Below are 25,915 nucleotides of genomic sequence, written 5' to 3' on the forward strand. Positions count from 1 at the left end.
CTAGAGGTTCCATCAGCAAGACAGAGGAAAAAATAGGATTCCCACATCCCCCTGTTGCCCTCGGGGCCCCTCATACTGCTAAAAATAAAGCAGCAGGCCCTGGTATTTGTGATGCCAGCGTTCTCAGGAGTCCCTGTAAGGCCAGCCTCTCTCTGGGCTTCTCTGAGTTTCCTTACCTCCCTTTCTCCACCACTTGAATTTCCATAGCACAAAGAGGACAGCGAGGAATCCAAGACTGAGAGAAATGTTTCTAAGGATCGTGAGGATGGGATGGATTTCCTTCTGATGTCCCAATTCAAAAATGTGGTCCAGGGCTTGAGAACCAAACATGTGTGTTTCTTTAGGAGAACAGGGTCTGAGCATCTGTGTTAGTGGTGGGGGAGGGGCCATAGATCCATTCAATGATGTGATACCCTGCCCCCCGCCCCTGGGGTCCTGGACAATGTTTAGGGGAAGGAGTCCAAAGTGGGGGTGGGGTGGAACAGCTGGGGCAATACGCCAGCCCGAATTCACACCCATCACCTCCCATTACACAGCAGGAAGTGCCACTTCTCACTCCTTCCACAGACCTCCACCCCGCAAGGACTGCCCAATACTCAGGCAGAACCATAGTCTTGGAGAGAGAACAGCCTCAGGAGCAACATAGCATGGTGATCATGACTGTAGACCCTGCATTGGGCTGCCGGGGTTCCAATCCTGGCTCCACCACTTAGCAAATGCATAGCCTTAAACAAGTAACTTCACCTCAGTTCTCCATCTCTAAAATAAGGGTAATAACCTTTCTTACCTCACAGGGTTCATCTGAAGCTCTTACAACAATGCTTGACACATACAGATGTGCGATGGATGCCAGATATTATCGAAGCCCTGCTAACAACGTATCTCCAGGGCAGCTACTGACACTGGAGACCAGGCAACTCTTGATTATGTGGGGCTGCCCCATACATGGCAGGATGTTGATGTTTCATTACCTCGGGGAAATAAGTGCTCTAGTCCAGGTGACAATCAAATCAGCTGAGTGGTGAGAACAGGATTCAAACCAAGAGTTGTTTGACTCTAAGTACATACCTTTAACCACCTACACCAAAATACTTCCTGTAAAAACCCACAGTGGGCACAAAAAGCCTTTCTCATCAAGGACAGCAAGGAACAGGGAAATGCAAAATGAAAGGAAAAAAAAAAAAGTAAGGCCCTTCAAAAAACAATCAGCAGGTGTGGCATTTATTAGTTTTGAAAAGTTACCGAATTCTCCTCTTAAGGTCCTTTGAGATAAACACATGTTGGAGCACAGAAACCAGGCTATCATTCCCTTCCTAAAGATTAGCGCACAGCTCTTATCAGAAGTGGCAACTGGAAAATCAACACTTTTCTCTGATGGCTTCGGGGTCTCCAGAAACTCTAGATCCTGGCCTCACAACCCAGCTCCTTCCTTTCATAGGCAGCTCAGGGTGCCCACCACAAGCCACTGTGGCCCACAGAGGTTCTCAGAGATCTCAATGGCCTGGCTCCATCTAAGGTGTGGCTCCAAGAACACAAGTGGCCAATAAAATAGTCTTAAAGCTGAGCAGAAGGGAAGGGCCATAAAAACCCAAAGTTCTAACAGCAGACGCCCAGTGACTAGAGCAAAGAAGACAGGTGCTGGGCAGAGGGTGTTCCCTCCCCAAAACCCCACCCAGCTGCTGCCCAAGGACACAGGATTACAGTGTCCTCAGAGGCCACCTGGAAGAAGAGGCACTTCACTCAGTGCTCACTAGCTGCAAGGAATCCCACCAATGCCCTTCATAGAGGAGGTCAAGGAGATAACACAGGAAAGAGCTGGTACCCTGCCTGCTGCCGGGAAGGGCTCAGTAAATGGTACCCCTCAGCCTTCCTAAGCCTAAAAGCACACCAGCAAGTTGGCTGGGATCCCCATATTTCAGATGAGGAAACTGATGCTCTGAGTAGTTGCATGACTAGGAAGCGACTGCACCAGGCTTTAAGCCGTGTCTGCCTGTCTCCAAACATGGGTGATGCCCATCTCCCTCTTTCTCAACTGCTTCTGGAGAGGCTGGGTGTCAGGCTCTCAGGGGTGCTGGATGGGACTTGGCGGCCTCTCGGCCCTCTGCTGAGTGCCTTCCTGACACAGGGCATGTTGACTTCCATGACGGCCTCCTACATTGACTGGGACAGTCCCCAGTGATGTCTCAGGGAAGCGGGCCCCAAGCTTCCTCCCCACACTCCAGCCATGGCTGGGGGAGAGGATGGGCACCATCTCCTACTCCCCTTCTAGAAAGCTTTCCCATGTCTCAGGCCAGGTCTCACAGGCCCTCGGGCCTCCAATATATGGTAATGATAAGAGAAGTGGCTCATATTCAGTAGGTGCCTCCTAAATGCCAGGTATTTACCAATGTTAGCTGACCGCGTTGCCATAAACACTCTATGAAGTGTCAATTTTACAGAAAATTGAGATTTATGGAGGATACTCGAATTGTCCAAGGTCATACAGCCATAAGTGCCAGAGCTGGGACTAAATCCATACTCCTCACCACACCACACCACCCCTCAGGGACACACCCATAGATGTCCACTCAGCCCCCATCTTTCCGGCCACACCATCATGGCTGTGGCCTGGGTGTTTGTTCTCAGGCTCCATCTTCCACCCTCATTCAAATCTCCTGGCTTCCCCTGGCCCTCTTTGCCTAATAGTCCCTTTGAAGGTAAAGCTGCTGAAAAGTCAGGCTGGCCCTGAGTTTAGGGTCACCCAGTTCTGCCCCGCATAACACTTCCACTTGTCTGGAAGGAGGGGATGGGACAATCAGGTACAAGCACCTCCTCCGGATAAACACCCAGACCCCAACAGTCCTTGAAACAGAACTCCCTAGAGTCAAGAGAGACCTGCTTGCACCTGGCAGTTCCCTTCTACCTAAGCCCACTCTGGGGGCCTCAAACTGAGAGGAACCTAGCAGGCAGCATCGCTCCACTACTCGGCCTCCCTTAGTGACACACGGCCTTCCCTTTCTGAAGCAGGCAGAGCCATCAGGGATTTACCAGGTTCAGCCAACAAACTCTTGCAAAGAGCCATCTTGGTTGTCCCGCCCAAAAGCCACCTTGTGTACCAGACCCTACAAGACCTCTGGGGAAGCCAACCTTCCCACAGACCCTCAGCAGTAGCTATGCTCAATTCCCCAGCTCTCCCTTCAGGGAATTCTGACTCACCTAACCAGATGGGGCAGGACATTGGACACCTCTAGGTGAGATCTTTGGACAACCTTTTGGCAAATATAGGGCTTTATCAGATAGACAGGGAAACAAGGCAGGAAGAAATGCAGGGTAGGGGAAATGCTGAATGTCAGAAAAAAGTGAGAGTGGGTGCTTCTAAGACCCCCAAGGAACTGCCTCCGTGTCACTCAGCAGTGAGGAAGGGGAGGTTAGGGGCAGTGCTATCGAGTTGGGCCAGGGCCACGTGAAGGACTGGTCTTCCTTACTTCTGTTTTCAAGGTGCGGCTCCCCTGCTGAACATGCTCCTTTGACTCTCCTACCCTCATACTCCCTTAAAAACATCATTTATTTACACGTGGTAGTCGGCTGAAGCATGGCTCCCACGATGTCCATGTCCTAATGCCCAGAATCTGCGAGAGTTTCTTATGTAACAAAGGGGCTCTGCACATGTGATTAAGTAAAGGATTTCGAGATACGGAGGTCTCCTGGATTATCCCTAAATGTGGATCACAAGGGTCCTGATAAGAGGGAGGCAGAGAGAGATGTGACTACAGAGGAGAGCGTAAGAGATGTGAAGGTGGACACAGAGGCTGCAGTGATGTCCTCTGAAGATGGAGGAGGGGCCACCGATGAGGAACACAGGTGGCCGCTGGAGGCTGCCAAAGCCGAGGAACATATTCTCCACTCAGAGCCTCCAGAAGGAACCAGCCTTGCGGATGCCCAGTGAAACCAAATACAGACCTCCAGGCTGTTAGAATTGCAATGTCTTAAGCCACCAAATTCGTGGTAATCTGTCACATCAATAGAAAATTGACACACACACACTCAGTCCGCCAGAGCAGTCAAGGTGCTTTCTCCACACTCGGCGTTGTGCTAGCCACTAGATATTTAGTAATGAGCAAAAGAGACCCATTCCTGCCCTCCTAGATCTCATAGTTTTTCTCTCTCCTCCTCTGTCTTCTCTCCTAGGGTCTCTGTGGCCTGGACTATGCTGCCATCTGCCTCTCTAAGTCCTCCCTATCCTTCAGCTTCCAGCCCACTGCCTCTAGGAAGCTTCTTTGGGGCCTTAGAGACTTCAAACGCACCAATCCCCCTGCATGTTCTTCGCCCGCCCAGGCCTGGCTAATGTCTCCTATCTTTTAGGTCTCACTTCTGCCTTGCCTGAGCCCTGAAGCAGATGAGGATGGACCCTGGCCATATTCTGTGGTCTTTCATCACTTCCGTGTGTGTGTGTGTGTGTGTGTGTAAGAATGAAATTATGTGTTCATTCTAGGTTCTGACAACGGGATTAGTCGGCCCTGAAGGCAGGAACGGTAGATGTCTCGTTCACTCCTGAATTCATCCCTACCCATGGCAGACGTTTCATTGATCCTGCTGCCCAGTACTGCTTTATTTAGCATCTCTACCAAAACAAGCCATTCCATCGCTGCTGTGGTATGGGTTATATGGTGTGTGCTATGTGTTTCCTCTCAACCATACAAACTCCTTGAAAGCAAGAATCTCCTCTTCCTATCCAGCTTCTCTCCCCAACAGAGTAGACTCAACAATCACCAGCGACATCAGGTGTACATCTACAGTCCCTAGAATTTCACTTACACAACATTTAAAAAGAAAAAGCACAAAGAGACGTCTCTGAATAATCAAATTTTTCTTTAAAAAAAAAAAAGACAGCTGATCAGCACCCTCAGACATGAGTCAGGAACAGGGAGAAGTTCTGAGCTGAAGTTTCAAAATCATAGAAGGAGATAAAGCCCCAGACAGATTCTGGGATGCCTCCAGGGATGAATCTCACCATGGTCTTTAGGCCATGGTCAAAATCTTACAGGGCAGAGGCTGTAGGTAAAAGAAGGTTCTGATGATCAAGGAACCATTAGGGAAAAGCAGAAACAAGGTGGAGTCACCATCATCTCCAATTAGCCCAAATGCCACCCAGTTCCCACCCTCGGGTTTTGTACCCTACCATTAATCCTGCCTGAATACCTCCTCAGAAAGGCCTTTGCTGGCCACCCACCAAGGTAGTTCCCTCAAACACCCTCAATCTCATCACCCTCTGCAGTTTTCTCCACTGTTCCACTAGAAATTACCTCATTCATTTATTGATTGATTGCTGATTATCTGCTCCCCACCCCACAACCCCTGCTCCCAAGCCAGCCCTTTTCCTTGCTGTTCTCCCAGATCGTCAAACAGTGCGTGGCATGAAGAGAATGCAGAATGAACCCCGTCAGACTCAGGAGTAGACAGACAAAGGCCCACTCCTGCCATTACAGAGCCTGTCCGTGGAATGTGTGCCTGCTCCCCCTGCCACCCTCTCTCTTGCTCCCTCTCTCTCGCTCTCTCTCCCTTTCCCTCCACCACCTCTCTCGTACTAGCACAGAATCTCTTTCTTCCCCAGCCTGCCCGTAGCACTGTCCATTTTATGATAGAACAGACAAGAATAGAGAATCCTTAAGGTCGAGCCCAGCACATCTCAGTCAAAGGCAACTCATTGGCTAAGTGAAAGGCACCAGACGCAGAAGATCATATATTATGTGATTCCACTCATACGAAATGTCCAGACTAGGCACATCCACAAAGGTAGAAAGTAGATTATCCGGAGGCTGGGAGGAGGGGAAATGGGGAGTGACTACTTAATGGGTACAGGGCTGCCTTTCGGAGTGAAGAAAAGGTTCTGGAATGAGATAGTTGTGATGGTTGCACAATTTTGTTAATAAACGAAAAACTACTGAGTTGTTTACTTTAAAAAGATAAATTTTATCTCAATTAATAAGAGAAGATACTCACTGAAAAATGCCATGGAGTGGACAGAATTGCAGGCTCTGAAGACAGGCTGTCCTGGCTCAGCTCTGGCTTGAGCCATGAGCTGTGTGAACTCAGGCAAATTACTTGGCCTCTCTGGACATCAGTTTCCCTATCTGTAAATGGGGGTAATAGTTGTACCAACCTCACGAGGGTGTTGGGAGCGTTAAATTGAACCATCATGAGTAGGGGACTTTCGCTGACTGCTGTCCAAATGTCCATTTCCCGCTTCCTTGCAGACCCTGTTTTCCATTTTGAGATCTTTAAGGTTCTGAGGACACTGCCCTCATCCCCTGGCCTCAGTCTGTCCAATTAGAGTGATTCTCAGCACCTACGCGAGGAATACTGAAATAAAGGTGCTTCATTTCCTGCCAAGCGTAAACATAACAGCAGCACATGTCCTCTGGAACTGTGGCAGTCATCCTGGAATACAGAGGCAAAGGAGACTTGGGATGATGCCACCTGTATGGAAAACAGATTGGAGAGACAGAAAGAAACTGGGTCCTTGGAGATATCATTGAGCCACTGGATTAAGACTCATCTGAAGTGACTCACCTTTTCAATTATATGAGCAAATAAAGTACCTTTAATGTTTAAGCCAAATTAACAGCAGCACCTCTACTCCTTACGATCAAAAGCATCACAGCTGATTCAACTACATAAAGTGCTTCCTGGCACATAACAAGGTCTCAAAGTGTGAGCAATTATGATTTTTTCCAAACTCTTCCAAGGCTATTCACCAAGGTCAATGTTCCCCCAGATGTCTAGAGATGAACACTATTGATTTATAACCTTAAAATCCAATTCCATGTGCCTGCAATGGCAAGCCGCAGACAACTTCATCGGAGACCCTATAATCAGTGCACACAACAAGCATTCCTGGACTGATTTACTGTGTGCTCAGGCAAGACTAGGTAGGGCAGGGCAAAGAGTGCAAGAGAAGAAAAAGGCACTGGGATTATAAACCGAAAGAGGAGTTTATAATCGAATCTGGAAAGCAAGCTCAAGGGCCACAAAACAGTAAAGCATACATGTGCCTAGTTACATGATTTAAGCAATTCAATAGCAAAAGCTAAGAGGGTTCAAGGAAGAAAGAAATGGTGGTTTTATGGTTTCTCTTGGCTCCCTCTGCTCCCACACAGGGGTCTATGCAGATCCAAATACACCACCCCCTCAGAGAATATAAGAAGGAAATAGCACCAGGCCTTCCTCCCACAACAGTGTACACATTCTCTGAACATGACCAGAGATCCAGATACATTCCAGGTCATACACATAAAGCCGGCTAAACTACTCAAGGAGGCAAGTTAATTTCTCCTCCCCCGACTTCTTTTCTTATCCCCTCCTTGCCTCCCAATGCAGTAGGAATGTGATGCGTGAAACAATTATTCTTCAGAACCCAGGGCAGGTGGGGAGCCCCCAATCCAGAGAAAGCAAAATGTAAATGATGCAAAAAGAGATCAAGATACATGAATATTCATCTTCCTTTTTCTTATGATGGGAACCAGATACGTGGCGAGTTCGTTGAGCTCCACTTGCTCTGAATGCCTCGGAATGCTCATGGTCTATATCTCATCATTCTGCCTGAACACAGAAAGCGACATGTGGCTCTTTCCTCCAAGAACTGGTGGTACACAGGTATGCGCCTGTGTACAATGAAGATCTGTACATGCCCTGAATGTATTTAAACCTCAACTTAAAAATGAAAGACAAAAGACAGGCAGATTCCTACTCATCTTTCAGGCAGGTTTCAAAATGTGACATTCTGAGGGGAGTCTTCCTCTCTTCACTGATGAGGATGAGTCCCTACCTCCTCACCTTGCCCCACATACATCCCTGACACACCTCCTGACCCCAATACAAAACAATACAGGTAAAGAGAAGACAAAGCTGGAGCTGATTCACTGTGGAAACCCTGTACTGTGCAGACATACAACATGTGCTCAATGATTGTTTTTTGTGGGAACAAATTATCAAGAGTCTGGAACTCTTGCCCACATAATAAGGCTGTAAGTTCTCAAGGTCTGTGTCTTATACCTCTTGGGTTGTCTGTGTGACCCTGGGGCAATTACTTAACCACTCTGAGTCTCGGCTCCTGAACCACACCTGCTCTTCAGGTTTGCTGTGAGAATTTCACCAGCTAAGACTCAAAGTGGTCAGCTCAGAATGAGACATACTGTAAGCTCTGAGTAATGGCAGCTCCCCTGCTCCAACCTTCCTTCAGCCATAAGGTTTAAAACTCTCCAGGAGCCCAACAAACCCTTACTGACTGGAACTGACCAACCCCACCCCTCGGTGCTCTGTGCCTCTCTCCAATACATTCTGTGGCCCACTGAAGAACTCAAAGCCATCTGACCCCAAAACAATGCTTTTGTCTAAAATCAGATCCACTGGGGGTAACGAGTAAAGCAAGAAACTCATGGAGGCATCTGGGCCAACTGAGTTTGGCTACCAAGTGGCCTTCCTTAAAGGAGGCAGTTCGGGCTGCAGGCCAGCTCACACGGCAATGCGAGTGTGCGAGGGGTCAATTAGCAGTAAACAGATGCTGCAATTCACCTCCGTGCTGTTATTCCCTGTGTGCAGCAAAAACTATAATCACTCTGTTCCTTGACAGGATGTTTGCATTTGAGCTAAAATTGCCTCCTCTGTCCAATTTGCGGCAATTCGGTTCAGCACAGTGAGATGAGGAACTTGGCTCCTCTCACGATGGCTGGCGGCTGGCTTGACAAAGGCGCCTTCACACTGGGAATGAAAAGGAGATGGGGTTTGGTGGGGTAGGGAAGAAAAGAACAAAATCTGTCACTTTATCAAACACAGACGAAGACTGTCTGCAGGTGGAAAACTGTTGTCCAGCACTTACACATAGAACAGACAAAATGCCCTTTCTTCTGGGGAAGCTGAGCATGAGACATTTCAGGACCATATGCCAAGCCACTGGCAAATGGAATAGAGAGAGGCTACCTTTGCAGGCCCACCCTCAGACATCCACACCCCCGGGCATCCACAGCCTGCCACTCCCCGGGCATGGACAGGCGTCTCGTCTGCTCAGAGCCTGGAACCTGGTGACAAGAAAGAGATTCAGTGTCAAAAATATAAAGTTAGCCAGTGTGGACCATTAGTCAAGAATCTGTTGAATGCTCATTTGTTCATTCATTTACTCAATGTCTACCAAGTGCCCACCTTGTGTTATGCCACATGCTTGACTCAGGAGATACAGAGGTAAATGAAGCCCACAGCCCAGAGTATGCCAAATCCTGAAGGATGCAGAGTCAGGAGCTTACAATCTAGCCAGAGAGTTGGGTAAATGAAGCAAAGTGGAATTCTCCAGGGCTTGTCCTCACCCCTCACCTAACATGGTGCTTTCTATAAGGGGAGCTCAATGGTGGGCTTGACTGCATCTACTTCTGCAAAATGGCATCACTCCACCTGGACCCATAATAAAAATGGTGGCCACTATCTACTGAGCATCTCTCATGAGCTAGATAGAACTTTCTGCACGGTCTGCGTCCTACAGGCAAGGGAAGCTGAGGCCTGGGGAAGGCAGACAACTTGCCGAAGACCACACAGCCCATCAGTGGGTAAGGCAAAACCTGAGCCCAGGTCCTTGTGCCCCAAGTCCCATGCCCCTCCCACCTCACCACACAAGCAGAGGGAGAAGCACCCACATCTGACCCTCACCCACCCGCAACTCAACCATGGACTCCCCCAAGGAAGTGCCACTGTGCCTGATGCCCCTGGGATCCTCTTCACAGCCTGGCGCAGTGTGAGACAAGTTGCCAATGAGCAAAGTATTTGCTTAACTGAGTGACTGTGACAGAATAATAAGCTTGTGATAAGAGGCAGTGAAAAGTAGGAAAGAAAGACAATGTGGAAGTCTTCCTGGAGGAGTTCAATGTACAGAAGACGTTTTTAGTGCCTCAGAACACATAATCCCCAGTAGAGGAAGAAGTCTGAGGACAAACACCAGTTGTTATGTAAACCTTAAAGCAGGCACCTGGCCTACCTCAGAATATCAGAGTAGCACTTATTCCTAAAAGGGGGAAACTGTCAAATAAGAAATAAGCCCACCAAAGCGTGGAAGCAAAGGCTCAAAAAAGCCCTTCTTCTTGGTCCTTTCAGCCCCAAAGGTCCTCTGGTTCATTCACAGTTCGGCAGGCCCCTACGGGCATTCAGAAGACAGAAAGGCTGGCCAGGGTCGAAGACATATGAGCCCAGTAGACTCGAAAGCCTCTTCACAGACGCTTAGCCTTCTGGGAGAAGCACTTTTCAGGCTCCCCACCATTTCCCATTCTTTTTGCCCTCTCTGCCAATGTCTCCATCTGCCTGAGGTTGTGGAAGATGGAGGGTGCCGGGCAGAACATTTAGGAGCAAAATCAAAATTCTTACAAAAACATGGGATTGTTGGAGCCACAAGACACCCTCGTAATTGCCTCATTTAATACTTATTTTATATGAAGGCAAACAGCACACCACACCTCAGAGAATTAACCCTTTTAAAGTGAGGTCACTCATACTCCAAATTCTTCCTTTCCCCTCTCCTTCATTTCCTCCCTTCCTCCTCCTTCCTACAAGAGACGGGGGTGATGTGGAGGTACAGGAGAGAAGCATTTCTGACCCCACTTTTCTTTTACCCTAAGCTCTGCCTGCACATGTGGTATCCCAAGGAAAAGTCTCCACCTCACTGTTGACCTGCCTTGGCACTCACCACTGGCCACTGGCTACCACGCTCCCTCAAGCGGCCTTCTCTTCATCTCAGTAGCATCCTCACCATGCCCACTGATGGAGGACAGGGGTCTAAAGTAACAGTCAACCTCATCATAACAGGAGCCATCTATTGAGTACCTAGGAGGTGACGAGTGTTCATAGAGATCATCTCATTTAACCCACACAAAAACCCTACATGGCGGGTATTTTTAGCATTCACATTTTACTGATGAAGAAATTGTCCAAAGCCACCGAGCTAGTGCCACATAGAGCTGGAATTAGGGACCGCCTTTGTCCAACCTCAAGCTAGGCTATAAAGCTCACAAGACTCAATTTGCGAGACCAAAGCCAACATTCAGAATGAGTGCTGCCCTTGTGCAGTGGGGCAGGGGAGGCGGAATTACACATTACACAGTGCTGCCAAAACTCAAAGCATTTCTGGAGCTTTCTTTGGAAATCACCTACAAAGGTAACTTTACACATCACTCAAACCTTCAGATTCAATACACGTTATTACACATTTGGGTGACCAGAACTACCTTGCCCGTGTTGGCTTCTTCTCATTCATTACACTTGCCTGCAAACTCCCTTGGACAGTTTCCTAAAATCAAACTGACTTTCAGAAGTTGAGAGATGTCATCCCACCAACATTCAAGAGAACACACTGATGCTAGTTCAGCCTGGGATAAGCCCCCAAGAAAAGATCCTCACTTTCTAAGTAAGGATAAAATTATTAGTTCTTTCGGTCTGCATCTATTCGAAAAGTGATGCTGGACACTGTTCTTTCGGTCTGCATCTATTCGAAAAGTGATGCTGGACACTGTTGTAGGTTGCTAAGGAAACAGAGATAAACATAAAAAGGTCACATCCTCTTGGAACCTTCAACATGGGGACAATATTTCAGGCAACTTTTGCAGAGGACTTCAATTGTCCCAAGCACTATGGATATAAAGATGGACGGCATACAGTCCCAGACTTCAGGAACATTACATTTCTAGTGGGGGGACAGGCATGCCAGCCATCCCTCTGGACGCTGGGTGGACTAGAGTGAAGAGTTGTGGAAGACAGGGTGACCACCTAGGAGGTGATGGTCCATATTAGGAAAAGAATCAGTCTCCCAAAGGTGACCAAAGTGAAATAACAATAACTAACACTTAAATAGCACTAGTTACATATCAAGTTTCACTCTAAGCAATAACATATTATCTTCCCAACAACTCCATGAACTGGTTACTATTATTAATCCCACTTCCCAGGTGAGTAAACTGAGGCACAGAGAGGTTAAGCAACTTGCCAAAGGACTAAAAGTCAGCAAGTAGCAGAACTATGATCTGAGCCCAAGTAGTCCGGCTCCAGAGGGCATGCTCTTGATAACTACACTGAACTAACTAGAACGAGAAATGATGCTCATTTGGACATGTACATTCTGGACACTGGGTTTTAGAAAAGCTTCCACATTGCTCATGTTATTACTCATGTTTGATCCTCCATTGTCTCAGCAGTGAACTCTTGAACTCACTCTGCTAAAACATGATATCTGAACTGGGTAGAATGGGCTAAAGTAACTTTTCCAAGGGTGAAGCACCTCACCACAAAGAGGAAGACAAGGGACCTGAGAACTAGCCTCTGCTAGCCATTCCCCTTATGCTCTTGATGTTTCAATTGAAGAGCCACTCAGGGTAATATTCAAAGCAGGAGAGAGCTGAGGGGCAGTCTAGTGCTTGCGAACTCCAGAGTACAGGCAACTGCTGTCAATTCACCACCGCTTATTCCCACCTTGGAGAATAAAGGGAAACATCATCTGGCAAGAGCCAAGATGCCTTCGTTCTCTTTGGAATGTGGAGAGAGGAGGCAATTAAGCCCCTTGGCCCCTTTGTTCCTGAAGGTATTTAAGATGGAGAGTAACTTAGAAGTGGAGGGCAGGAACAAGAAGGGAGAGAGCTGCAGGAACCCCAGCAGCATAGGAAGTGGCTAAGAGTTAACACTCTGGAGCCTGAAAATCCTGGTTTCCAATGGGACCCTGCCGCTTACTAACAGATGCCCCTTGGGCAAGTGCCATAACCACTGCAAGCCTCAATGCTGTGGTTTTAGCTCATCTATAAAACAAAGATAATGGTAATAATATGTACATCATAGGCTTTTTGAGAGGATTAAGTAAGCTAAAGCATATAGAGTGCTTAAGACTGTGTGTGAGACCTAGCAGCACCCAGTAAACATCCAGTGTTCTTATGGGGTTATGGGAATCATTAGTTATAGCAGAGTCAGCTATGGACAGCAGAAGCTCTCACCCCAGTACTCCCTCAGCGTGGCACTCTCTAGCTCCTTCTGCAGTCTGGGTGTTCTCCAAATTCATTTTTACTCTTCCCAGGTGCACTACTACATTTCCCAGGATCTCTTGCAGTTAAGATACCACGTGACCGAGCTCTGGGCAATGGACTGTGTGGGCAGAAGAAATGTGAATGACTTCCAGGACTACTCCTACAAAACCATACCTCGTGATCCTTACTTCTCATTCCCCGTGTGTCAGCTGGATGCAAACGATTCAGCAGAGACTTTCAGGTCCCCTAGAAGATGGCAGGTCCAGAGATGTAAGGAGCCAAAGACCCTGAATGATTGCGTGAAGCAGTCTCTCTCTCTTCCCCCATGTGGCATCTCCTCTCCACGTGGCCTAGATATCTCAGGGAGGTCAGACTTCTTATCTGTGGCAGCTGGCTTTCTCAAAAGCCAATGTTCCAAGAGACTAAGAAGGAAGTTAGTTGCAAGGGTTCTTTTGACTTAGCCTTGGAAATCTCAGCATCTTTCCCACCACATTCTATTGGTTACAAGCAAGTCACAGAACCAGCCCTGATTCAAAGGGGGAACTACTCAAAAGCATGAATACAAGGAATCCTGTTCATTGAGAGCCTTCTTTGAATACTAGTGGCCATACTGTTATTGATCCCCTCACTTCCCAGGCTCCAGGACCACCTGGAGGAGGCAAAGGAAATTAAAGAAGGAAAACTACCAGTCCTGTCCACAAGAAGCAACAGATGGACAATGCTCATGCGGGATGGAGAATATAAACAGTATCAGAGGAGAGAGCAAGACCTGACAAAAAAGGCTTCAGGCAGAAGGAAAAGGCTTCTCAAAAAGATGACATCCCCAGCAAGTGAGCTAAGCCTTGAAGGATGGGGGTGACAAAGTAGACAGTTGGAAGGGAAGGAATGGGCCATCCCTGAGGTCACACCCAGCCTTTTACCACATCTGGACCACGCATGAACCAGGCCAAGCCATCTCCACATTCCCCAGTGCAGACATGTCGCTCAGGCCTGGGCACCAAGCAGCTCCTGACTGCCAGCTCCTCACCAGGCCCATGAGCCTGTCTAATACACCAGGGCTCAGGGAGGGGCATTGGACTGTGTACTGTTTACTCTGGCTTGACCTCCTCACCCAGAACCAGCAGGCACCATGGCCAGCAGAAAGGCTAGTTATGCAACTACCCTTGCAGTAGCCTGCCAGCCTCAGAGATCCAGCCTGGCTGCCAGACCTGGTAGTGAGACCGCTGTAGCCTGGGCTCTGACTGCCATTTTCCATACAGGCGCAGGATGCTCTGCTGACAAACACCTGGGGACAGCAGGAGCCGTGGGAGGGAGCTAAAAATAGCACAGCTGGCAATGGAGAGACCTTCTCCAAATCCTCAGGGTACTGTTATTCCTTATCCATGGGACTTAGGGACACACACAGTTGGCATCCGAGTATCTGTCCTTCTCAAAGGCTCATGCTAAGAAAAGGTGTGGGGAGCGGGAGGCCTCCTACGTCACGTCAGAACCTGAACAGAAGTCAGAAGTCATGTAGGTGCTGGGCTTAAGAATGGAAAGGCTGGGTCCACCTTCACACTCCCATGTCCCCAGTGGGCTTTCTCGGGCCACCCCCTCTCAGACCAACTATCGGTGTTTTCCACTTTTTCTGAATCTCAAGATTTTAATGTTTCTATTCTATGTTTGGCCATTAAGAACTCTGTGTGTTTGTAATTTCTCATGTGAGTATATTATACCAATCCAGCTAGATGCCTAGAAAAGCCATGCATATGGACATGTGGGCTATGCAATGCACAATTCCAGGGGCATCATTCATGACTACAATGCAAACAGTGCCTCTGGAATCACACGATGTGGCTACTGGGAGGAAACACTGCCAGGGAGGAAACGCTGTCTTACACAACCCTGTAGCCCTGGGAAGAGGACAGCCATGCAGATAAAGACTTGGGGACTGACCAATTCATCTCCTGCCTCCACATATTCAGTGCATGGGGTTTGGCAGGCACAAGGCCACAATGCCCAATGGTCTAGAAAGAAATCCATATTGTGATACAATAATGTATTTCCAGGCCATGGAGGTGGAGAGGGGCAATGAATTGATCTTTCTAAGGCAAGGGAAGATTCATGACCACTGAATGAATTACCACTACCTTCTTCTGAGTGTGCAAATTAAATTCTCTGTCCCAACATCCAAAATGCACTTTATTTATGACAAATCAGGGAATTCAGACATATTTATTTGCTTTTCATAGAATTCTCATTCTTTTAATAACATAGTTTCAGAGTTTGAGATATGAGCAAATAGCGTGTGGGAATAATAAGGCATCATTCTACATCAAGATGCTTGGAATCACAGTTTAACAAGACTTTGCTGGGGGGCATCAAACTTTTCCACTCCTCTAGGCTCTCCTGAATAATGTGTGTACACGCGCATGCACACGTGCACACACACACACACACACTTCTCTCAAATTATTAAAAATGTGCTCAAATTCTACATCCTACTCCTAATACCTTCCATGTACGTGTTACTATTAAAAAATGTTTTTACCCAAAACTTCAAGGAAAACCGATACTTAAAAAACACCTCAACATTTATTTTATGCCTCCACATACTCCCCAGCACAGGGATATGGCACATGTGCCATAGTTCATAAAGTACAATTATATATTATCTGATGTGACTCTCATAGCAGCCCTAGGGTTGTGCAGTGAGCAACCTGCACAACTGCACACAGTACACCTGCCTATCAGGTAGAGAAAAAGTGATTATCCCATTTTTCAGCAAGAAAAACCAAGACTTAGAGTAAAACGACTAGATAACCTTTATGGTTTGTTTCTATCCTGATAGTACATAATTCTCTGAACCTGTCCAAGGAACTTCACATCCCATCACAGAATGGTGCATGAGTCTTGACACACTAACTCCTCCTCTTTTCAGTCCTATGTTCTCACAGTTTCTCTCACTCTGCGGCAGGGATGAGCTGAGCAAAGCCAATCTACCATTATAGGAGGTATAACTGTAGGTGTACGGTGCAGGGGTTAGACACATGGGCTCTATTGTCCTGCTGCCTAAATTTAAATGTGGCTCTGCCGCTCAATAGTGTGTGAGTCTGGGCAAGTTACTCAACTTCTCCATGCCTCAGTTTCCTCATCTGTAAGGTGAGGCTGACTTACCACCTCCTTCACTAGTTGTTGTGAGCATTAAATAAGATAATACATACAAAGAGCTTAGAAACTATCAGACACATAGTAAACACTCAAAGTTTATTATCCAAAAAAATATTTATTTTCTATGCTATGCCTCAGTCTTCTGTTCTGTAAAATGAGGATTATGAAAGTGTTTGCTCCATAGGATTGTTTTAAGGATTAAACAACAATAAACATAAGGGGCTTTCAACAATGCTGATGCAGAGCAACAACTCAAGAAGTCGATAAAAAAAATTTTTGAAGAAGCTAGTAACTCCAGTTCACACAGAAAGACTTACCAAAACCAAACGCCAATAAATGTGGAGACCAACGCAATGTCTGAGGAGGAAGAGAAAAAGGCTGAGAGAACGTTCGTGAATCAACTGCTGTTTTCTAAAGCAGGTGACAGACAGGATATATTAGAGATGAGAGGTCTTTGTTTTAAATTAATTCTCTCTGAGGTCAGGAGGTACAGAGCAGCACAGTGAGCAGGCGTCAGTGAGGTAGGGAGGAAAGAACAGGTACGTCTCACTTGCCAGTTTCTCTTTTCACCATCAAAACCGTTGCAAAGCCCTGCCTAGCATTTAAATAGCATCATCCCTGGAGATAGCTGTTTCAGTTTCATTTCAGTCTGTGTTCATAGAGTACAAATAGAAACCTTTGTGATTTTATTAGTTTCCATGCAACTCAGGAGAGATTTGCATGATAACATTTCGGCTCCTGACTTAAAGAAGGGGCCAATTAAAAAGATCGTGCTTGCGCTGCCTGTCACTGGAAAATGAAAAGGTTTCCCAGAGTTTTAAAAATCTCTGTCATATCTGGTTCACGGCCATAATCAACTATTCGGTACTGCAGATGCATTAAGTACCGCCTAAATGTTTAGTTTATTTTGTAAGAAATATTTGTAAGATATCTGATCCCCCAAGGAGAGTTAAACTACAAGATGGCAAAATCTAAGGAAGTATTTTTGGCTGGGCTTCCTCAAGTCCTACACAATCACCAATTCACTCAATAACACCCCAAAGCTACCTGGTACTCTGTGGATCTGGGAAGTGTTAATGTAATGTATCTATGACAAGTTAAAATTTAATACATGGCCCCAGCAGCATAATCTAATTGATGTTATGTAACCTAAGAGACTATTCAGTAAGTTCTGATGTACCAGCAGCTCACGACGGGGGGGAGATGGGGGGTCAGTGGTGGAGGCGGTATTTCAGAAGTTATTGAGTGTGTGGGGATCATCCCTTCAGACACTCTCTCCTTTGCCACAGAAGCTGCGGTCATCTTGGCTCTGCTTTCGACAGCTGGTATGCTCCGTGGAACAGGGCTGACATGAACACTCTCTTTCTGGGGTTACTTCTGGGGTGGGTTAAGGAAAACATCAAAGTAAATTAATTTGCATGACCTCCTCTTTAATCAGATGTTTCTTTTTATGCCCAACCATAACAAAGGCAGCCTATCATAGCACATTCTTTATAGTCTATAATCGAAAACATTTCCAACCTTTCCTCCACACCAAGAATTAAAATACAAACCTCAACAGTTATGTGGCTATATCCTTGGAAGTAATAGCAGAGTCACAAAAACCTATTTCTGAGACTTTTTTAGTGACAAGCTTGATGGTATTTCCAATGGGGTCTGTGTCCCTGGACTATAATTCGTAAATACGCCACCTCATCAAAGTCGATATTGAAGTTTTGGGGACATGTCCATCAAATTTCACTCTTGTAATTTACAGTGGAATCAAAACTACTCCTTGGACCCAGTGCCTTGAATAATTTACTCTCGGGTTCTTTATCAGGTAAAAATGAGAGCTCTGAAATCTGATTTAAGAAATGGCTGTATACTGAAGTCGATGAATCAGAGGGCTTCTTACTTATGAGAAAACTGGAACCCAGAGACAAGGACTTGCCTAAGACACCACAGCTGCTCTCAGAGTAAAACATCAAAATAAAAAATCACACATCAAAATAAAAAATCCAATAATCCTTTCACTTCACTCTAGAAACAAACACCATTAAACCAGTCCGTGGGCAGAAAGTGTTGTTCCGTCTGCTCGGCTCTCAAAGTGGATACCGTCAAAATCAAACAAAGCCAACCTGGGTACTTCTCATGGGACTGCCATTAATCCGTCCTGGTGGGGAAGAATATTAGCCACTCCACCAAAAAACGTGAACACCATGGTGAAAAACATGTCTGGGAAGAAAATGCCCTCATAGATAATGGTGCTCATCACCGAGAGGTGGCACTTAAAGGGATTTTTTTTCTTTTCTTTTTTTTTTTTTTCTAATTTTTAATTGTGGTAAATAGACAGCATATAAAATTTACCATCTTATCTGATTTTAAGTGTGCAGTTCGTAGTATTAAGCATATTCACTTCGTTATGTAGAACTTCTTCATTTTGCAGAAGTGGTACTCTAAACCCCTTAAATAACAACTCCCCATTCCCTCAGCCCCTAGTAATCAGCATTCTACTTTCTGTCTACTTTCTGTAGATACCTTATGTAAGCAGAATCATACAATATTTGTTCTTCGGTGTCTGGCTTATTTCACTTAGCTTAATGTTTTCAAGATTCGCCCATGTTGTAGCATGTGTCAATATTTCCTTCCTTTTTCAACCTGCATGATGATCCACTGCATGCATACATCACATCCATCAATGGATACTTGGGTTGCTTCCACCTTCTGGCTATTAGGATTAATGCTGCTATGAACGCAGGTGTACAAACATCCTCTTTGAGGTATGTGCCCAGAGCGGAACCGCTGGGTCATATGGTAATTCTATTTTTAATTTTTTTGAGAACCATCATATTGCTTTTCACTGTGGCTGCATCATTTTACATCCCCACCAACAGTGTACAATGTGTCCAAATCACCACATCCTCTCCAACACTTGTTATTTTCTGAGTTTTTATATAGTAGCCACACTAGTGGGTGTGAGGTGCCCTTTTTCTTTTTCTAATGCTTCTCTACGCTGTTTATATTTTCTACAATGAATATACTGTGCATTTAGGATTAAGGACAAAAACTGTAAAACACTGAAGTTGATAAAAAAAAATCTTAGGGGGAAAATAGGGTTGCACAGGAACTTAAGAATTTATTTTTAAGACTGAGGCAAACCAGTGACTTCTCTTGTGCATTCGGCTAGAGTTGCCACTCCTATACTCTTCAAGAATCCTACCACCTGATCGGCTGAGGTGGCCACAATCCACCCGAGAAATGGCTGTGATCATGGGCAACTAAAACAATCCCTCTAAGCACTGTGAGGAAAATGTTCCCAGATGCGCAAAGAAGAAAAACAATGTATGAAGCTGTTGAAAATCCCCAGCACTTGGATAAACCCTCTCCTCTTCCAAATCTTTCCTCCAAGCCTTAGAACCTTTATCTCTGAGTTCTCCATTCGATCGCCATTGGACATCTACTTTTTCCCCTTCCAGAGCCACTAAAGTTCCACTTTCCAAAGTCACAAGCCCATGCAGCAACTTCTCGCAAAGAGGAGCGAAATTCTGCTCATGTACAAGAAGCACATCAAGAAGATCTCCGGGAAGAATTAGATCCCTAGCATCTGGGCCACAGGGTCACACAGGCCCCACTCAAGCCCCACTCATCAATTAATTTGATGAAACTTCTCACTAGAAAAGCTAAAATCTTCCAAAAGTGAAATCACTCTTTCCGCTGGTCTTTATATGAAAAGCTTCACTTCTTGGGGATGAGGTCACTTGTTATCGTTTAGTCGTCAAGACAAAGGTGAAGAACTATGTTATATGCCTGAAACTAATATAATATTGAACATCAACTATAACTGAAATTTTTTAAAATTTTAAGACAAAGGTTAAGGGACTAAAAACAAAATCCACCCAATTACATATTTATCTAACCTATAGCATCCAGAAAAGAAATTCTATTTTTCTTCATGTGAACACTTCCCCCTACCCCTACCCTCCCTCGCCTTTTCCTCTTGCATGTTCTCTTTTCTTTTCTGGCTTTTGTCTGTTCAGCAAAACAGGGGAAATGGCAGCAATCATATCTAGAAGCCCAAGAGGAGAAGAGATAAGATGAGCAGTTCGGGAAGAATAATTTTCAATTCTAGACAGCACCTATATTTAAATGACGCAAAAGAGGCTCAAGATCGTTGTCTGTCTTCTCTCCTTTAGGAAGAGCCAACGGGCAGAAAGCAAAGACCATCTTAACAAAGATGGGCCCCTTAACAAAGGATCTACACTCAACACCTGGATTCTTGGCATGGCCCCAAAATTACAACTGCTCACAGCCAAGCCCAGCGCTAAACTGTGAAGGAAGATAAACTCTGGAAACACAGGGCATGTGCCAGTAATAAAGAGGCAATTTGATGGTCCAGGGACAGCCGAAACCTCCACTCATAGTTTCTGACGAGACCGGACAGGTCTCACAGGGCAAATTATAAGAACCAACAGTCAAAATGGACCACTTTCCAAACTTTAAAGAATGGAGCAAGGGGACACCTCACTGCCTCAGGAGAAGAAGGACACCAGGGACTCATGAGAGAGAGAAGGAAAGTGTCCTGCACAGGAACAACACAAGTTGCTCTATGTCTCAACAACACTGCTGATATCAAAACACCTCCTAGTTCTGGGCCTTCTTGAGCTGAGTTTAGAACTTGAAATCTAGCATCCACCAAGACTTGTTCCCTATGTCCCAGAAACACACCAAAGCAAAGAGAGGCTGGTGCAAGACAAAAGACCTTCCATTGATTCTAAGGTGGGTTTGTCTCCAATGGAATGGCAGCCTCAGGAGATCATGGAAACCCCAGTCTCCTCTGGTGATGGGGCAGAGGGTTCCCAGATGTGGCACCAGGGAGGAAGCAGGACCCAAACCCCAAAGTCCCCGTTCACCGTCATGACTTCGTAATCCCATCTGCTTCCAAACTTACAAGATCGACCCCCTACTTGTTGTCCACTAACCTGCAAACTTCAATCCCTCTGCTCCTGGACTTGGCAGGAACCACTAGAGAAGAAGGGAAGTAAAGGAAAGGATATAGAGCAGAAGGCAGGAGAGAAGAAATACGGGCTTTCTTTCTAATTACCTTTGAAATGCCCAGAGTCAAGCAGATCTGGGTCCCCAAGAAAACATGGTAGGGGGGCTAATGAAACAACATAAAGAATACAAAGTAAATGAGATGCTTTGAATCATTTTGTTTCTGGCCATGTAAAGATGCATTAGTCATACAGGTAATGAGATCTTATAGGGAGATAATTTGGAGGCTCCGCTTGACGATGTTAAGTATACCCATTCTGAACCTGCAGTGCCAATTATGTTTCCAAATTGGCAATTAGACATAATGTCCCAAAGACAATCACCAAATAATGCCGAAAACAAAGCAAATTCCATCTTTAAGCAGCCATGCTTTTGAAGCTGCCCTTCCGTCTGCTGCCTGACTCATGCACCTCACAAACACAGCTCATCGTGAACTAAATCCTTGTCATCCACTGGTCAAGAGGGATCGGGTGGCATGAATAATTAAAATCCAGGAATGACTCAAACATCATTTTGTCACCAAATCGACCCATCCTATTCACCCAGAGTTTCTCCATAGCTTCTAACAAATTACCCAAAAAAGCAGCAAAATGTATTTGCACTACTACATTCACACCCAGTCCCTAGCTAACCACTATGGAAAGGGTCTTTCCAACATATGTGTGCTTGGATTTATACAACTCATTTCCTGTCTTAAGGGGTTTGCAGGCAACTCAGAGACCAGACATGCATATCCAATGAGAATATAACTGGTTTTTTCCTTCCCACCCTGTCAAATAAAGTCAGAACTGGGTCTTATATTTCCCCTAGCACCTAGCTCAGTACATAGTATGCACTTACTATGCAATAAAAGCAAAACAATCGTAATAACTAAGACTTGAGAACCTACTATGTGCTGGGTATTATACTAAGCCCATCTTCATCTGGGCCGCTTGAAGATGCTCATGGGTCACGTTTATTCCAGGTTCTCTCTCTTTTGAAAATGGAACAACGTTAAAAGCACATCTCAAGGAAAAAGTCCCTAACAGTATGAGCTGTAAAAAAATCCTTGCTGTGGTGAGAGAAGCAGCTACTTTCAATTTCATGAGAAGGAATTCTTGAGAAGTGCCACTGGAAGGTTGCACAGCATGGTGCCACACATCTCTCTCACTCAGTGATCAGGTCTTGAGCCCAATTCTTTCAAGTTGAACCCTCTGTTTGGGAAGGCCCACCCAGGTCCCTATGGAAAACCAGGCTGGCAATGTTGTTGCCCACTGACTTTAAACGGCAGCCAGCTTCCTGGAGCATCACCACAGTGCAGCCCTGGCTACGCCACAAGCCTTTAATTTTGCAAGAAGGCGGTTTGGCTGAGTTGCCATCCTGGACTTCAGTACGCCTCACCCCTTGCAGCGTGACCAACTGGCGCAAGGGAGAGCCCACACATTGAAGGGAGACACACTGGCCACACTCTGTACATCTGTAGAATGCTGCCCTGGCCACCACACCCAACCCCAAACCAACATTTGTGGGTTCTTTGGGAGCAGACACCCGAACAATCGGCTTGAGCAATAAGCACCCAGACTGAAACGCAGCAGGCCTGAGCAGAATTTTCTCGACTTAGCTGTCCTGGCACAGAAAACTTTCTTCTTCTCATCCCTTCCCACTGCTTAAGAGTAGTGAATTTCCATATTTAAAAATAGGCCTGTCTTCAGTGAGACTGAGGAATGGACCAGATCCTTGCTACTCTACACTGCAAGGGCATTGCCTGTGTCTTGTCAGAAATGCAGAATCTCAGGCCCCATCTGGACTTTCCGAATCAAAATCTTCATTTTAATAGCTCCCTAGGTGATTCATGTGCATATTAAGGTACAAGAAGCCCCAGGATTAAACAGACTAGTTCTCTCCAGCGTTTGGAGGCAGAGATCTGATACCCCAATTGAACATCCCTTGAGCCTTCTATCCAGAACGTTAGGGCACCTCTGCCTCTGAGGGTAGGGCCCCTAAGTTTCCTACTCCATGTGCCGAGGGCCAGGATTCTACCCACTCAAGAAGCATTTCAGAAAAGGAGACACTCTTGATCTGCTCCCTGCATGCACAGGAAGGCTGCAGAATTTCAGAGGTCCTGCAGGAGGCTTGCCCTTGCTGACCCCCAGCCATGATTTCTTGAAGACTAGTGTCCTCAGCAGGGCCCCAAGAGCTAAGGCATCATCCATCATCGCAACACAAACACAGCCCTTTTCACCAGAACCACAGAGGCAGCCCTCCAGGGGCTCACAGCTCTGGAATCCCAGGAAGGTGGTGTTGGCTCTTAAGATTCACAGGTTAGCAGGGCCACTGCCACTGTGAGCCTGGAACATCCCTGCTGCCCACTTTGGGAAGAAGGTCCTGGCACTGCAATCCAATGCTAGCCTGACTGCTTCAGCACCAGGCTTCTCTTGCCCTGGTTGGAGGAGGTGGGGGGTGGGAGTAGGGAACACCACAAGAAGCATTTCCTCCAGGCACTCAGTGAATGCCCCATTCCGGGAAAAAAAAGAATGGTGAGGCAAAGAGGGGGCTCACTTGCTCTTGCTCTTGGAATCTTTCCACCCCCAGGCCAAATGCTAGGGCAGCTCTTCCCTCCCTCCTGATGCATGTTTGGACAAGGCCCCTGGGCATCTGAAAGCAAGGTCAGCCCACAGCTTGCAGTCACGGTATCCCCCTAGGAGATGCTATAAAATGGGGTTATTGAGAGTACCTATCACATAGGGCTGTGCTCTATGAAAATCCCCAGTTTTCAGAAGAGGAAACTGAGGCACAAAGCAGTAAAGTCCTTGCCCAAGGTCACAGGCTGACTCTTGGATACTGTACCGCTGGCTAGACATCTAGGCAAGGCTGCTCTAAATGAGTGCAGTCAAGAGCAGTTTAACCAATTTCTCTACCACGGGACTCCCCCAGGCCTGTGAAGGGAATCCCCAAGGGGGCACTCAGGTATGCCATGACTCTCATTTTTTTTCACAAGGTTACTTCAAGGGCAAGTGCTCCACAGAACACACTTTGGGAAACACTGCTCAGGGGGGCTGTCAAGGTAAAGCCGGTTACGGTAGAGAGCACCCTGGCTAAGAAACTGTTATATTATTGGGAAAACAGGTCTGTGACCTCCAGACTGGGGAATAACAGAGATGGAATTCATCCCTTCTTAAGGGATGCTGGAAAGCCAAACCCACCCATCAAACTTTTCACTTCTGATAGGTCTACAGCTCCTGGAGCCCCACAATGTTAATGCTTGTCCAGTGAATTCCCCCACCATAAAACACTAGCTATCCTGCCAAGTCCTCATCCACGGAGACTTCCTTGGCTATGTCACCCCAATTTCCAGCCTTGCAACACTCAAAAGCTATGAGCCCAAATCTCACTCTGATTCTGGTAGTTTGACAGTAGACTTCAGCGTCTAGATGTTCCTTTTGGCTCACAAGTTTTATTTGCTGTAGTCTGTGCCCTACAGGGGCCAAAAGTTCAAGGAATCAAAGAGAAAATAAACTCACCACTTTGTGGAGCTATAGTAGCTCCCCTTTATAGGAGATCAGCTGAATGTCAGGCATTTGTTAGATGTTACCTACTCATTATTGCCATTCCTTATAAGAAGCATCATTATGCTCTTTTGACAGATGAAGAAATCAAGGCTTGACATGGTTGCCAAAGATACCCTGCTAATGAGTGTGAGATCCACGATTCGCACTTGGGTCTTACTTCAGTCTGTACTCAAATATGCATTTCCATAAAGCCGGGCATGAGAAGCAAAGCTCTCTGGACAAGGGAAGGTCAGCAGGACTGGGAACTGAGAACTTCTCCAAGGCCTCCCTAACTGATCTCATCAAAAAGGAGTATCTGAAGGTCATCTGATGCAGCTGATCCCCAAACAAGATGAGGCACCAGGAACAATCTGGCATCAAGAATTCTGAGGCACTGAAGCCCTAGCCCTGACTGGATGCATCAGGCCAGACCCTGGGTAACTACCAGACCGTAATGGGATGTGATTTTATACTAGTCACGAGCCTGACAGAGAAAACATGTTGTTTTCTCAGACACAGCCATGGAGACAATACCTCAATAATTCATTATATTCAGACCACCCTCAATCAAACCCAGACTTCTACAGCTCAAACTGAGAGCAGAAGTGAGTCCATGCCCGGCCATATGCAGGCCCCTCGGCAAATCTCAGCTCCATAGAAAGTTAGCCTCAGTTTTCCTAGACTAATTTAAAGATAAGCAGACTGAGTGCTGGAAGAGGAGCAGAAGATGGAAATAAAGACATATAAGTGCTTGGAGGCTGAATTCCCAAAGGAATTCCTAGAGAATTGCAAAACACTTCTGAGCTAGGCACTTTCCCCATAATTTGTCAACCCCTTTCATTTTCTGACACTGAATCAGAAAGCAGGAAGGGACATTAGAACACAGGGAATTCAATCTCCACATTTTAAACACAAGAAAAAAGAGATCAGAGAGGTTAAATGACTTCTTCAAGGTCACGGCCTTATTCAGACTGCCAGAGCAGCTCCTTATTCACTACATTCTGCTCCTGGATTGTACTGCCAAACGTCATAGCCTAGTAAAGAGAGAGCTCTGATGAAACTCACCAGAGAAAAGAGAATAATGTGAAAAAGTATAGCAAAGAATAATACTGGAATGACTGTGCCCAAGTCCCCAACAGGGGGGAAATGTGATTCGTTTTCTTCTTTATTTTAACATACTCCTACATGCAG

The 25,915-nt window shown here is 46.1% G+C and overlaps 1 protein-coding gene across 19 annotated transcripts in view; it reads right to left on the reverse strand.

The window, feature by feature from the left end:
- KCNMA1 (potassium calcium-activated channel subfamily M alpha 1) overlaps positions 1-25,915 on the reverse strand; it is a 686,119-nt gene that overhangs the window by 655,717 nt on the left and 4,487 nt on the right. Inside the window, exon 2 of one of the 19 annotated variants that reach the window (XM_039872200.1) lies at positions 14,703-17,543. The exons of 17 other annotated variants lie outside the window; for them this stretch is intronic. In XM_039872200.1, the coding sequence (XP_039728134.1) occupies positions 17,538-17,543 (6 nt within the window). In that variant the 3' untranslated portion in view covers positions 14,703-17,537. Of the gene's footprint in view, positions 1-14,702; positions 17,544-20,771; positions 20,802-25,915 lie in introns of those variants that run through there. One more of the 19 variants, XM_039872198.1, reaches the window with a different exon arrangement.

This window comes from Pteropus medius, unplaced genomic scaffold, assembly GCF_902729225.1.
Source record: "Pteropus medius unplaced genomic scaffold, Ma_sr-lr_union100, whole genome shotgun sequence".
Classification (NCBI taxonomy): domain Eukaryota; kingdom Metazoa; phylum Chordata; class Mammalia; order Chiroptera; family Pteropodidae; genus Pteropus; species Pteropus medius.